The 15,450-nt window shown below is 41.7% G+C and overlaps 1 protein-coding gene across 1 annotated transcript; it reads right to left on the bottom strand.

Moving 5' to 3' along the window:
* Positions 1–222: 222 nt before the first annotated feature.
* Krt23 (keratin 23) lies at positions 223–14,937 on the bottom strand. Its single transcript, XM_042673158.1, has 8 exons — positions 14,499–14,937; positions 8,791–8,873; positions 7,491–7,647; positions 5,519–5,680; positions 5,062–5,190; positions 3,984–4,204; positions 2,729–2,760; positions 223–596 (listed from the first exon to the last, which is right to left on the bottom strand). Exons 1-8 carry the CDS (start codon positions 14,892–14,894, stop codon positions 502–504), a joined length of 1,275 nt encoding a protein of 424 aa, XP_042529092.1. The 5' UTR covers positions 14,895–14,937; the 3' UTR covers positions 223–501.
* Positions 14,938–15,450: the final 513 nt, after the last annotated feature.

The following is a 15,450-nucleotide window of genomic DNA, read 5'->3' as shown; positions in this document are numbered from 1 at the left end:
TCCCTTACTTCTTTCTATAAGTAATATCTGCACAACCTCTGAAGAATTGCATGTCATTCCTGGGTTCTTAGCTTTGGGGCAACAATTCTGTCCAGTGTTTGGCTGCTGCAGACACATCAAAAGCATGAAGAACCCTCTGAATCTTTCATGGACTATGCCATGAGAACCTTCCATTAGAAGGAGGCCCCCTGCGGCCATGTGACAGAAGAAAAAGACATGATACAGGATGTGGGGAGTTTTATTGATTCCAAACCAAGATGCATCTTGACAGGAATCTGAGGATTGTAGTAAGAAAGCAGAGTTTTAGTTTCATGAAACTTGATCAAAAAAATTCCAGCAGTATATGAACAGCATGGTAAGATTGCTAGAGAAAAGACAAGCTTGTGAATTTGCTCATTCCATGAATACCTTTAAGGACTCACCCATTAGCGTGGAGGCAAGTGCTTTCCACGGCGGGGAACAATAGTTTTTACAACAAGCAGAATTTAAAAAAAAATGGCCTCACATTTGCTTTTCAATCTCATTCACTTGAGAAAGAACGATTCTTCCATTGACGGTCTCCTGGGTGATGGCCTTGAGTGTGGGAGCTGCAGATGCTGAGGGAAGAAGCACCCAAGAAGTCAGTGCCAGGCTGCCCCCTATATACTCAGTTCTACTCCCTGCTCTCAGCCCTGCAGCCTCTCTGTGCCTTCCAGAATGTTCACTAAGGAACATTCTGATACAAGGTATAGGGTTGTCCCCATGAAAACCTTTACCACCCATACTTTATGAAATGAAGGTCTCTCGTTCTCTGGAGACCAAGGCCTTCATCCTAGGTATAGCTGCAATGGCAGGTGTTTTCTGACTCCAAGCACCTGAAGAATCTTTTTTGCCCATGTGGGCTCTGTGACTCTTGAATCACAAATTCTCTGAGCTGGCAGATCATAAAATACCATTTGGAACACCTCCTCTTATTATCTAGAAAGCATGGCATATGATGGATGGGTGTGAAACCAGGGATGTTCTTCATGAACATTGTTTTCAAAGAGATGCCTTGTCTGGATAAATGCCTTGTTCACACACCGATCAACTGACTCAGGACCACAGGGAAAATCAAAACCATTAAATGGTGATACAAGGAAAAACTTGGATAATAGCAAATCTCTTGCAAGTGGACTGGATTAACCCATCAAAAACAAGGCTTCCCATCCCTGGATATGGTTAAGGAGAGCCTAAGGGGCCATAGGTTGAAATCTGTGTAAGGGTAGTTCTGTGGTGATGTACCCAACTCTAGTATTCTGAATCCCTATGCCTGAGAGTTGTTTGATCATAAATTAGTGTTAGCCAGATGCTGGTGGCTCACAGTCATAATCCTAGCTACTCAAGAGGCTGAGACATGAGGGGAATAGTAGGTAGGAAAGTCCATAAGACTCTAATCTCCAATGAACCACCAAAAAGCTAGCAAGTTACAAACAAGTCCTAGAAGTTTTCTATGGTATACTTATGATCACCTAAGATAATAATATACTTAGGTATTGGTAGATATTGGGGTTAAACTAAGTTAAACTTTTGTTACTGTTTCTTTTTCTTCCTTACTCTTTTCTGCATCCCAGCATGTTGCATTACTATAATGCAACATGCTTAAGAAGAAGCTCCTAGCATAGTGTTCTCATCCTCATCTGACCACAGAACATATTATTAAAAAATATCCCAGCCAAATTTCATGAGGCTGTTGAATAGAACCACATTTGGAAAGTGATCTGTTAATTTTCTAAGAGTTTAGGAAATTGATTCCATTAATTGAGACAGATACCATGAATTACCATTTTAACCTATTTTCTGTTTGTAAAATGTTTTCAAATACAGATTTAACTTCTTTTATCCAAAACTCCCAAATCCAGAAATGCTCCAAAATCCAAAAGTTTTTGAGCAGTCACAGGATGCTACAAGTGGAAATTTCCACATTGTGAAACTTTGTTTTCATAGCCAGGTGCCCTGGCTCCAGCCAGTAATCCTAGCTATTTGGAAGGTAGAGAACAGGACATTGAAGTTAGAGGCCAGCCAGGCATAACAGTTTGAGGGTCTCCCATCACAACCAATGGCTATGTGCTGTGCCACACACCTGTCACTCCCAGAAAGCACAATCCAGGATGGCTGAGGCATACAACAAGACTTGACTTTAAAAATAACCAATGCAAAAAGGGGCCGGAGGCCTGGCTTCAGTGGTAGAGTGCCTGCCTTGAAAGTACAAAGTCCTGAGTTCAATAAAAAACAAAAACAAAAAGCAACCAGTACAGCCAAAAAATCCCACTGCTAAAAATATAAAAATCAAAATTTTGTTGGATGAAAAATATTGATTAGAATATTGTATGGAGTGACCCACTAGCCATCTACATAAGGTAGACACCTTAGAAATGTATATAAATGTGTTTAGTTTTGGGTCCTATCTTCAAGATGTCTCGTGATGATATGCAAATGTTTCAAAATTAAAAACAAAACAATTCTAAAACTATCCTAAGCATGTTGAATAAGAGATTTTTCAAAGTGTGTGCTGTTGAGGACAATAATGAGAACTCACTTTGTTCTATTGCTTAATTTGTTCATGGAGGATTTCTGTCTATTTGGGAACAAAGTAAAGATTAAGCACAGGGTATCTGGAGAACAGAAAATGTTAGGACTAACTACAGGATGGGTGAAAAATTTATTACTTTTTAAAATGCAGTTCAAAATGATGGGTGACTTTTCTTACCTTTCATGGTCCACTCAGATTCTTCCATTGTCCTGAAAGGCAGAGAAAGGTTAAAGTTTACTTGAGTCCTAAGCAATAATCATAAAATCTTCTCAGCATGAATGAACATCCTTTGCCTGCTTGTGAACTGTTAGCTCCTTAACGAGGAATTTTTTTTAATTTCTTTTTTTTTTATTGTGAAAATACTGTACAGAGGGGTTACAATTACATGGGCAAGATAATGAGTACATTTCTTATCAAGCATTGTAGCCTCCTCCTTTGTTTCCCCTTCCATCCCTTCCCATCCTCCCAAATGAGGAATTCTTAGCTCCTTAGTTCCTCATTGCTTGTTCTGGATGCAAAAAATCATGAGGAGTGCCTGCTATGATCTCTGAGGTCTGAGTCTCCCAAACCTTTCCCTTTTCCTTGCATCCCACCGAATACTTTGTTGATCCCTTCCAGGGTCAGAGTTTCAAGCCTGGAATATCTCAGCTTCTTTGATTGGCCAACGTTTGGTCCAATGATTTTTTTTTTAACACAGAAACAAAATTTCTATCTGGGCATTAGGAGCTCATGCCTGTGACCCTAACTACTCAGGAGGCTGATCTGAAGATCATGGTTAGGAGTCACTGGGGCAGACAAATCCATGAGACTTGTATCTTCCAGCAAAAAGCTGGAAGTGGAGATGTGGCTTAAGTTGTAGAGCACTCTTCTTCAGTGAAAAAGGCTAAATGAAAAATCAAGATGCTCTGAGTTCCAGCCCCAGTACCAGCACCAAAAAGCAAAAAAGAACAAAACAATAAATAAAAACATCAACAATAATAAAATCCAACTTGTAAGCCTTTCTTTTGGGTCATGGAATGTATGGAACCCTTTATGATCAGCTATTATTTCCTGAGGTGGTCAGAAATTCTACACTAAACAATCTAGACACCTCTCTCTTTCTTTCTCTCATGAATCTTTTCCTTCTCTTTGGCTAAAGCACATTCTCTCTGGTAAACTCTGAGCACACAAAGATGTGTGTGTTCTCTGGGAAAAAGGATACCCTAAACCTTCTTAGTTGCTTTCTCCTTTCAGTCCTTACTAGATTGACTTTAACCATTCAGAATGTGAATCTTTTCTTCCAGGGAGTTCAAGCTGATTGGCTCACACTTGGCTGTTGAGTGAAGCAGACCTTATATAGATGCTTCCAGAGAAAGTCAACATTATCCTTCCTCTGACAGACCCACGAGGGCCGTGTGCCCTAAAGGTTCCTCTTCCACCCCCTCAGCCTCACCCGTCAGTGTCTCCCTCCAGGAGCTGGCGGTAGGTGGCGATTTCTTTCTCCAGGTGGGTTTTGATGCCCAGGAGCAGCTTGTGTTCAGTGTTCTGACGCTCTAGGTCACAGCGGAGCTGCCTTAGTTCTTCCTCATAGCGGGCGATGATCTGCTGTATGTCCTGGAGCTGGCAGGAGTACCGGGACTGCGTCTCTGACAACATGCGCTCCAAAGCAGATTTCTGAAAGAGCAAGTGAGAGATCTTTCACTGACTGATCCTTCCTTGCTTTAATAGTGTGTGTGTGTGTGTGTGTGTGTGTGTGTGTGTGTGTATGTATGTGTGTAGTATTTAGCTTGTGTTGGCCACTCTGCCCGGTTTATTGGTAAACTCTGAGGGCTTAAAGATGAGAACCAGGTTGAATGAGAGGTTTGGAGCTTGGGTTGGCTGTATTGGAACTTCTGATGTCATTTCTGGGGCACACACACACACACACACACACACACACACACACACACACACACACACACACACAATCAGTGCATCAGGGAATTCCTGGCAATGTTTCCACCTCCTTCAGTGTTGGTGATCTACGCTATGTATTGGGAATTGGGCATATTCCTTCTTCTGAACTGTACTTTATTGCCTTCTTCCATTCTGTCAGGATAGCAACGGGTGATGCTATCTCTTTGTATCCTCAGAGGAGGGAGGATAACAGAGGACACACGGTTGAATTTGACTTTCAGCTGAGCAGCAAATAACTTTTTTAGGACAAATGTGTCACAAACAGCATGTCCAAATTCCCTGGGGGCATACTCTAATGAGAAAGAAAAATTTGGATATTTCTCTAGAATTTAAACTCAACTGAACATCCGTGTGTGTGTGTGTGTGTGTGTGTGTGTGTGTGTGTGTGTGTGTGTGTGTGTGCACGCTGGTACTGGAGCTTGAACTTGAACTCGGGGTCTTGTGCTCTCTTGTCCTTTTTTTCTCAAGTTTGGTGCTCTACTACTTGAGCCACACTTCTAATTCTGGCTTTTTGTTGGTGAATGGGCTCTGTGGAAGAGGTGATACTGGACCTAGGAATTTTAGCTCCAAGTCACCTTGTTGTGCTGTGTCTGCAGGTCAATCTCTAAGGCTTGGAAAGTTCGTTTCAGCTCATGGATGTCATTTTGGCTGCCCTGCACAGCCGCTGGACTGGAACTGGCCACCTCCTGGGACACGGCTGTAGACTGTGAGGAAAACACAGGCAGAGACATCAACAGCAGGATTCTATAGCAGTGAAAACTTTCACGTTTACTCTCTCTCTCTGTTTCTCTCTCTCTCTGTCTGTCTTTCTCTGCTACTTGAACTCAGGTCCAGGGCCTTCTCCCTTAGTTTTGTCACTCAAAACTGCTGTTCTACCACTTGAGCCACAGCTCCACTTCTGTATTTTTGCTGGTTCATTTGGAAATAAGAGTCTCTGAGATATGTCTGCCATGCTCCTCAGATCTCAGCCTCCTGCACAGCTAGGATAACAGGTATGAGCCATGGACATCTGGCTGGCCACCTTTCTCTTACCTGCTCTTTAAACCAAGCGTCAATGTCCTGATGCTTCTTCTTTATTATGAGCTCATATTCCTGTCTCATATCCTCCAGGACCTTAATTAGATCTTCTCCTGGAGTAGTGTCCACCTTCACATTGACCTTGAAGTCACTTGGCACTGGGTTCTCCTCCATTTCCTGTTTAAGAACAGAGGAAGAAAATTAATTGGTTGTGACAATCAGAAGGCTGGATTCTTGAGTTGATTGGCAGAGGTAGCTAGATCTTCATCTCCTTCATTCAGCTTGTGTGATTGTTATACTTTCCCTGGTGTGATTGTTTGTTTCTTTTCTTTTTTTTACTTATTTACATCGATAACAAAACACTGTATACAATTTGGGTACCGGTGGCTCATGCAACTGAAAAGGCTGAGATCTGAGGATCAGAGTTCAAAGCCAGCTGGGGCAGGAAAGTCCATGAGACTCTTATTTCCAATAAACTACTCAGAAAAATCCAGAAGTGGCACTGTGGCTCAAAATGGTAGAGCACTAGCTTTGAGTAAAAGAAGCTCAGGGACAGTGGCCCAGGCCCTGAGTTCAAGCCACAGGATGCAAACAAACAAACCAACAAACCAAAAGAACATTGTAAACATCTTTTCCTCTAAAAAAAGATTTTTTTGGGGGGTCTGGTCGTGGGGCCTGAACTCTGGGCCTGGGCGCTGTCCCTCAGCTCTTCAGCTCAAGGCTAGCGCTCTACCACTTGAGCCACAGCGCCACTCTGGCTTTTTTCTTTTTTGCTTATGTGGTTCTGAGGAATTGAACCCAGGGCCTCAGGCATGCAAGGCAAGCACTCTACCACTGAACCACCTTCCCAGCCCCTAAAATTTTTATAGAATAAAGAAAAATCACAAGAACAAAATGCCTCTGTGATTATTGGCTTTACCCGTTGTCTGCAAATATTTCAGAGACAATTATGCTCTCGGAATGTTTGAAGTCCTGTCCAGCAATAGCCTTGGGCACCACCTGACTGTACAATTAACTTGTTGAATATTTTCCTTGTTTTTTTTTTAGGCAGTGCTGAGGTTTGAACTCGGCAGTCCCTCGATCACTCCAGCCATACCACGTGCCTAACATTTCTGGTATTATGCCAAGGCTTTTGGGAAGCAGCTCAGTAAACAAAAGCCAAAGGGTTGCTTTTGCAATCCTTTGCCTCGTGAATCTGTAGGGCTGTTGCCTTAGGACTTCATAAATATGAAGCTGCCACAGGAAAGGTTTAATTAAGAACCATTGTCTAACCAGCTATTCAGAAACTGGGCCCTTTGATGTTCAGATGCAACTTTTTTTTGTTGCCCTGAAATGGAAATTGCCTGTCCATCATTGTATCAGTCTCAGGAACTTGAAATGAATGGAAACCCTTTAAAGTCAGTTCAATGCTTCTGGGTTGGGATTCCTAATTTTTGCCACTAGCCATATTTATCTTTGTATATGGCAGATTCTTTTTATTGTCTCATCCCCCAGTTTGCCGCTCATTTATTCTTATAGTATATTAACAAACAAGTCTAAGTAAACAGTGTGTTTACTGTTGGCCAATTCATCACTAATTTTGATTGCATTTTAGTAGTTGAGTTTAATATCCGAATAGATGACCTTGTAATTTGAGAAATTAGATACTTATGGTTCTTGTTTTATGTACTTGTCAGTACCAGAGCTTGAAATTAGAGCTTTACATTTTTTTTTCTTGGCTGGCTTGCTTATGGCTGGTGCTCTACCACTTGAGCCATGCCTCTAGTTGGGCATTTTTTTCTCCAGGCTGGCTTTGAACCATAATTCTCTGATCTCAACTCTCCTGAGTAGCTGGGGTTACAGGCCTGAGCCATTGATGCCAGAGTTTTGTATGATTCTTTATGAAGACAGTAGGAGTGGCATTCGGGCGGTGTTTTCTACTGGGTTGCCCTGAAAAATGACAACTAAGAGCTGAACTTACTGCCTGGAGTTCTAGGGACAGCCCTACCTGCTCATGGCGCTTCTTCATGAGGATGAGCTCTTTCCTCATTCCCTCTACTTCCTGTTCCAGGTCTGTTGTGATGATGGTCAGATCATCCAAGGTCTTCCGGAGGCCCTCCACTTCCATTTCCAAGTCTTTCTTAAAGGAGTGTTCATTTTCATACCTTTGGTTGGAAGGAAGGGAAGAGTATACCTGTTGTTGGAAGGCCAAGGGCTTTGTAAGGACTCACTTTACTTTAGAAGTGAATCTCTTACTTTTTTATTGTCAAGGTGATATTTAGAGGGGTTACAGTTGTGTAAGTGAGGTGATAAATACGTTTATTGTCAAACTTGTTACGCCTTCCTTCATCTCTTGCTTTTAAAGGTTCGTCCTGGGAAAATGAGTGTGTGCAGGCTGTCATTTACACACTTACATTTACAAATGTTAGGCTCTCCCTGGGCTGGTACTCTACCACTTTAGTGCCATACTGCCACTTCCATTGTGTGTGTGTGTGTGGGTGTGAGTTTTTTTTCTAGTTAATTGGAAATAAAAGTGTCACAGACTTTTCTGCTTGGGCTGGCTTTGAACTGTAATCAGCTTCCTGAGTAACTAGGATTACAAGCATGAGCTACTAGTACCCAGCTCAAACATCTTTTCTTCCTCTACTTATTTTGGTCTTGGGACTGGAACTCAGGGCCTAGGCTTATCCCTAAGCATTTTTGCCCAAAGCTAGTACTCTATCACTTTGAATCACAGTTCTACTTCCAACGTTTTGGTGGTTAGAGACAAGAGTCTCACAGATTTTCTTGACCAGGCTGGGTTTGAAACATGTTCCTCAGGTCTTAGCCTTTTGAGTAGCTAGGATTACAGATATACTGGCACTGAGCTCAAATGTCAGTTTTTTAAAATTGCACAGAGCAAATAGAACAATAAACATTCATAGACCTATAACCTTATGTTTAGAAACAATTATTTTTTTTTGCTGTATTTACTTTATTTATATTCCTTGTTGAGGTTTTCCAAAGTAAATTATAGATATAACATTTTAACCCCAAATACTTCAAAATGCATCTTTTAAGAGAAAAAATTTCTTTTCTAAAAAAACATAAACTGTCATACCTAAAATTAGGAATTATTTAATGTCATCTGATTCTTTCCCCACATGTGCATTTTATATATGATTTAAATCGGTCAGTTCAAATACTGCATATTGTGTTTGCCTTTTGTATAATTCAGTAAGATTCTGAGACATGGGCAATGACAAAATGAGGTTTCCTTTGGTAAAGCAAACACCCAATCTATGTAGCACGGTGAGGAAGGAACTTACTTGAGGCTGAAGTCATCCATGGCCATCCTGGCATTGTCAATGAGAACAATGATCTGAGCATTGGTCATCTTACCATCCACTATCTGTAAAACAGGCACCAAGTGTTGCTTCAATTAGATGTAACAGCTGTGTTTCTCCCTCAGGTTTATTGGGTCTGTCAACTTTTAGCACCATCTGCTTTTTCTCCGGTGTAACAGGGAGAATTGACTTTCTGAGCACATAATGAGGAACCAAGTATGGTATGATTTTATAGTAAGGATGTGATCTGCAGTCAGTTTTGCTGTCTTTCATTTGAATGTTGACTTTTGTGGCTGGGATTGAGGTAATGGTTGGAAAGAATGATACAGGGAGGAGAGGGAAAGTGATCATTCAAAATCCCTTCTAATACTCCAACTGTTGTGAATATGTTTTGTGTCAGCTCTTTGCATCTGGGAATGGTAAAAGGATCTTCAGTTCTGAGCTTTTTCTTATTGTGAATGTTAATTCAGTTCCTAAAGTACAATACCTACTGTTTTAGAGGATTATCATCTTTACTTGTGAGACATTCATGTTTCCACTGTGAATGGACAAAACTGACAACTTGCTAGGTGCTGGTGCTTCATGGTGGTTGTCATCCTAGCTACTTAAGAAACTGAGATTGGGAGGATTGTGGTTCTAGGCCAGCCTGGCTGAAAAGAGACTCCAACTCAGTGAAAATAAGCTGGGTATAGTGGCAGATGTTTGTTATTGCAGCTATAGTGGGAAACAAAAACAGGAGGATCACTGTCCAGGCATGTACTTGGGCAGGAAGTGAGACCCTATTTCAAAAAAATAACCAGTCTCAACAAGTACTGGATGCATGGTTCAGCAGTGGAATGCCTGCTTAACAAAATGCAATGCCCTGAGTTCAAACACCAGTATAGTACTGAAAGCAAAAACAAAAATCCTAATAGTTGTCCCCTAGCACAAGTGACCAGAGATAAACAATACGATTTTTGTATGTGGTATGTGTTTGTATTTGTAATGTATTACATGATGAGAGACTCCCAATTGTGGCTATCAAAACATTAACTGAGCTATTTTTTTTAACATCTAACAAAGCTCCTTAATAAGCATGGACCATATGCGAGCCTCCAGTTAAACACTTTCACCACATATTAATATGATTTTTGTTTACTTTAAAAATAAAGATATTGTTGGGGCTGGGAAGGTGGCTCAGTGGTAGAGCGCTTGCCTTGCATGCTCAAGGCCCTGGGTTCGATTCCTCAGAACCACATAAGCAAAAAGAAAAAAGCCGGAAGTGGTGCTGTGGCTCAAGTGGTAGAGCGCTAGCCTTGAGCTGAATTGCTGAGGGACAGTACCCAGGCCCAGAGTTCAGGCCCACGACCGGACCCCCCCCCCCCAAAAAAAATAAAGATATTGTTAAAGCATTTGTTCAAGTGACAGTGTATGTAGAATGCTATGGTCAGAGACACAGGGCACCTGTGATGTTTGTTATTGTCTTTGGGGGAAGTGGGTGGAAGATATCTCATTGTCCAAAGGTATCGTAATACTTTTGTACCAAAAGTATTGTGCCAACTTAGAGCCTGAACCTTTTCTTTGTTCTGGCTCCCTTCCTGACCATCTACAGGATCTTTAGCCTTTACTTTCTGTAAAGTAGAAACTTGTGGTGACCTTAGATGTTCTTGGGCACGTTAGCTGGAGTCAGAGAATCCTGGGAAATTCCTGCTATATTCAGACAGTGAATTCCTTTGTGTAGAGAGGATTTTCTTAGGACAAAGCTATTTCTCAATGCCAAGACACTTTAAAAAATCTGGCCGTATTTTAAGCTCCACTGATTCTTTGGAATTTGGGCTCCAAAATGTATAAGTTGAAGCATTCAGAAGTGCTAAAATTGCTAGGTCTGGAACTCAAAAAACAAGGCTGGGACCTCTGTTCAGGCATGCACTCGTTGAGTGACCTTAGCTGGGTTTCAGTTTCCTTTACTGTAAAATGGTAACAATAGCCACCCCATCAACAGTTATGAGAATGAGAGGCTATTAAAGAAAATATTGCTATAAAATAGCCCTCTTCTTGGTATAACTACAGATACTCTGAAAACTTATTTGGAATGGAGTTAGTTTAGGCAATTGAAAATTGTTTAATTTTCTTTCTCCTACCTTTCTCTCTCTCTCTCTTTTTCTTTCTCTCCCTTTCCCTTCCTTCCTTCCTTCCTTCCTTCCTTCCTTCCTTCCTCCCTTCCTCCCTTCCTCCCTCCCTCCCTCTTTCCCTTCCTTCCTTCCTTCCTTGCTTGCTTCCTCCCTCCCTCCTTCCCTTCCTTCCTTCCTTCCTCTCTCTCTTTCTTTCTCTCTCTCTTTCTCTCCCTCTCTTTCTTTCTTTCTCTCTTTTTCTCTTTCTCTCGACACTATTGTAATTAGAGCCAGTGTCTGCATTAGGCAAAGCCCTGAGTTTTACACCTCTAACTTTCTATTCATGTTGGGAGATAACTAGCTGACAGCCCCTCCCAACTTCTTTCTTCCTTTTGTGGGATTCCCAATATCCTATGACTTCTTCCTTTGCCCTAAAAGTGCAAAGTGCAGGTATTTTCTCATCTCCCATCTTCAGTGCTGGTTTGGAGGCATTCTTACCAATGCTTTTCTTCCAGTCCCTTATTATTTAATCTCATGCGACATGAAAAGTAGTTACATGTCTCCCAAATCCTAGGATTTTGGGGTAGGGGTACATGGGTAAAGTAAGGCTTACTGCCTTGTGCACCCAGTTACTCAATTTGACACATGATGAAAGTTTCATTGACATCCCTGGAAATCTTGCACTATATACATCACAGAAAAGCAAAGACACATTAAATCTTTAAATTAAACTGATTCATTTTCCATTGTAAAGCTCACATCGAGTGTCTAATTCCCCCCAGCACTGGCTTGGATTGTGAGTGTGAGCTCTGAAATGTACTTGATAGAAAGCATTTTGATATAAAGTCTTTAAAATGATTTCCCACAGGTCTGGCTTACTTGATATGGTATTAGGGTGCAGACATTATTTACGGACCCCGTTCCTGGTCATAAATGGAAGAGGAAGGGTTGAGAAATACCCTATGAGGCATAGGTGTTACATTGCGTGTTGTAATAGCCACTTGGATTCTCTCCAAGGCCCTAAGTTTGTTCTTTTAAAATCTTGTTAGTCTTGCAGGGTGTGTAATCACCTATCTGGGTGCAGAAAATAGACTTTCTGACCGTAAACCCAAATGCCACATACAGTACTCTTGAAAATCATTAAGGAGTCTTATGCATGATATTCCTATGAGTATGTCCAATTTTGTTTTTCCGAAGAATTGGATTAGTTTTTTAGTTTTTTTTTTTCTAAAGGACAAGCGTAATGCTGTATGTATTCAGAATGTTTCAGTAAGATCCCAGAACAGGTCAGCCCCAAGGAACTGTGGGACTTCGGCTTCTCATTCGCAAGTGGTAGAGGTCAGGAAAGATGAACAACCTTAGCACCAAAGAGGTGCTTCCTGCAAATCCAGAGATAGAACACAGCTGGAGTCAAAGTCCAGAAAAGAGTAGACATTGAAGCTGAAGGAGCTCTGTAGTTCATCTCAGAATTCAGAGTTCTGGCTCTCTAGAGAGTGAACAAGTTATCCTCTCCCCATAAGGCACCCACTCAGTTTTCTTGATTTTATTTTTAAAGAATTTAGACAACTACTCAATCTCAGTCTACTTATCCCTAAATTGAGGATAAAAATACCCAATTCCATCAAATGAAGTACATATGAAATATGTGTGACATGAATATTACTGCAAAGGCAATGCTTACCCTTATTTACTACTACTACTAATGTCACCTTCATTTGAGGTAAGCTAATTGGCACCATGCTTAGTTGGAAATTATGAGACCATTGGAAGCAGATCTGAGCAAGATTTCCACCTCTCCCTCTTGCTGGTGGCCTTGGAAGGCTTTTTCACTTTTCCAAGCTCTAGTTTCTTTTTTTTTTCTTTTTTATTGTGAAAATACTGTACAGAGGAGTTACAATTACATGGGCAAGATAATGAGTACATTTCTTATCAAGCATTGTAGCCTCCGCCTTTGTTTCCCCTTCCCATCCCTTCCCATCCTCTCCCCCCGCCCCCCCCCACCCAATCCTCCCCCTCCCCTCCCCCCCTCCCCCCCCCCCCCCCCCCCGCACGAAAGTTGTAAAGTTTGTTTTCGACAAAACTACTTGTACATCTCATTGTTGCAATGGGTCCACCTGTATCCCTATTTAAATGATTTGTTTTTCCCTTTCCCCTCCACAAATTATACCGACTTGTTAAGAATTAAATCAGATGATACAATGACAGTTCTGTCACTGTAGAAACCTCTTATCACAGATACCTGACCCCACGTCTGGCATACAAGAAACACAAGAAATGCTCAATAATGATTTTCTCCTTCTTTACTTCCCTTTTTCCTTCCCTCTTCCTTCCCTTTTTTTCCTTTCCTCTTTCTTTCTCTCTTCCCTTCTCTCTTCCCTTCCCTCTTCCCTTCCCTTTTCCCTTCCCTTCCTTTTTCCCTTCCCTTCCCTCTTCTACTAGCAAATACATTATTTGATCAAGTATAACCTTGTATTTCGTTGGGGAGTCAAGCATCATTTTCCCTCCATTTCTAAAACCAAAGCAACTTAAATGCAAAAACACAGTGAGGATGTTGAGTCACCTTGTTTTTTTCATAAAGACAACCATGCACTATGTAGTTAAGGTAATTACATACTCAGTTATTAGGCCGATTATTCAATAATTAGGGTTCATTACAAGGACAGATTTATACTATCTTGATTGGTCCTTTCTACCTTCAACCAAGAATGACGAGTATTGTGAAATAATACGGCATAAATATTGAGAGCCTAGGATGCCCTTTTAAGGGGAGGTTAACTCATGATCTTACAGGGATTTTCTGGGACTACTTTACATGAAGGAAAGTATAGAGTTTTTTTTTTAAATAGATAATAAAATAACCAAGCTCCCCTGCTTACAGCTAGATGTCTCAGAAGGTACACACTTGGCATTTTAGATGTTTGATTGATAAGTTATTTATTTTCCAAAACATGTCTCTGCAAACCATCCTAACTCACACATTTTCAAATCTGGGTTCTTCCTATTATTTTTCCTAGTAATATGCCATTTTTACTTTTTCTTTTAGCAGCCCCCAAGTATCCAGAGATGTCACAAGGATAAAGATCGGCTAGTAGAATGACAGATTTTAGGCTTGATCGCCACAGCAGTACAACAAAGCCTTTTGTTGATGGAGAGCCACACTGCTGCCAGGACCGTGAGGTGGAGCAGAACTGATGTAATGAGAAAGTAAATACTCTCTTGAGCCTGGTGAGCCCAGTATGCCACATGCATACCAGCTGCTACCATGGCTGTGACATTGTTGAATCAGTTAGTGATACTGCGCATTCCCTGGCTACCTCAACCTTTTAAAGATTTTTATTTTTTAGTTTATAGGAAAAAATAGAAAGATTCACTCTTTAACAAAATAGCCTCTTACACTTATTATATTTTTGCCGCCTTCCTGTGCTACATGAATTATACAGATTTTTCTCAAGTGCATATTTAAGCAGTATTGAGAAGATATTCCCACATTATCTCTGTGAGCATTTACTTGGAGCTCTGGTTTTTGTGCTGCTCTTCCTCCCCCAGGGTCCCCCTGGCTATGTGACTGCTGTGTGCACCTCAAGACCACTAGCGTCTTACCTGCTCTTGCAGGTGGCTGATGTTTTCCTCATATTGAGAATAATCTTTCCTGCTGCCGGTATCTCTCTGCTGATGCCATTGGAGGATGCGGCTTTCCAACTTCAAGTTGGCCTCCTCCAGAGCGCGCACCTTGTCCAGGTAGGTTGCCAGGCGGTCATTGAGGTTCTGCATGGTGGCTTTTCCATCCCCACTTAGGAGGGAACCACCTCTTTCGGACCCCCAAGACCCTCGAGGGGGTAGGCAGCTTGGTCTGGTGGAGGAGAGGGAGATGCGGACCCCTCCAGCACCTCCATGGACGCTGGGGGCCCGGGGGAAGCTCCCTGGCTGGCCCCAGTTGCCTCTGATCCCATGGAGGGAAGCTAAATGGTTCTGGCTAAAGCTACGGCTGGAGCTCATGGTCCCATCTGTGTTCAGGACAGGGCCAGGCTCTGTTCTGCTCCCCTGCCTGCTATGACACTGAGCCTCCCTGGACTGCTCTGAATGGTTTTTATGCCCTTTGTTGTGGGAGTTTCCTTCTCTGACAACTGTACCAACAAGATCCTATCATTGTGCAATGTATGTTTCCTCTTGGTCAATCCCAAAGTGCCCCTGGGCCAAGATGCACTGTTGTTGTTTAGAACCACATCAATATGCCACTTTGCTTCCTCCCTTCCATTGCCAACTGGAGGCGTAGCTCACAACGTTGGGCTAGTAGGAGTCTCAGGTGTCTTTCTAATCTCTCAGTGGAATTTTTCTATTGTCTAATTATTTTTTGAGAAAGGGTCAGATTAGAGTCTACACTAAAGGTATTTCATACAGTGCAGGTTTTCTTTTTTAAAAGCAGACATTAAGTATACACAACATAGACACACAGACACAAACAGGCGCGCACACACACACACACACACACACACATTTTAAAGCAAGAGTGAGAGGTATATATAAAGGGTGAATCAGAGCAGTATCTTAGATC

This window comes from Dipodomys spectabilis, unplaced genomic scaffold (assembly GCF_019054845.1).
Source record: "Dipodomys spectabilis isolate Male_0828 unplaced genomic scaffold, ASM1905484v1 ptg000018l, whole genome shotgun sequence".
In the NCBI taxonomy this organism is placed as follows: domain Eukaryota; kingdom Metazoa; phylum Chordata; class Mammalia; order Rodentia; family Heteromyidae; genus Dipodomys; species Dipodomys spectabilis.
This window is presented reverse-complemented; position numbering and strand designations above follow the sequence as displayed.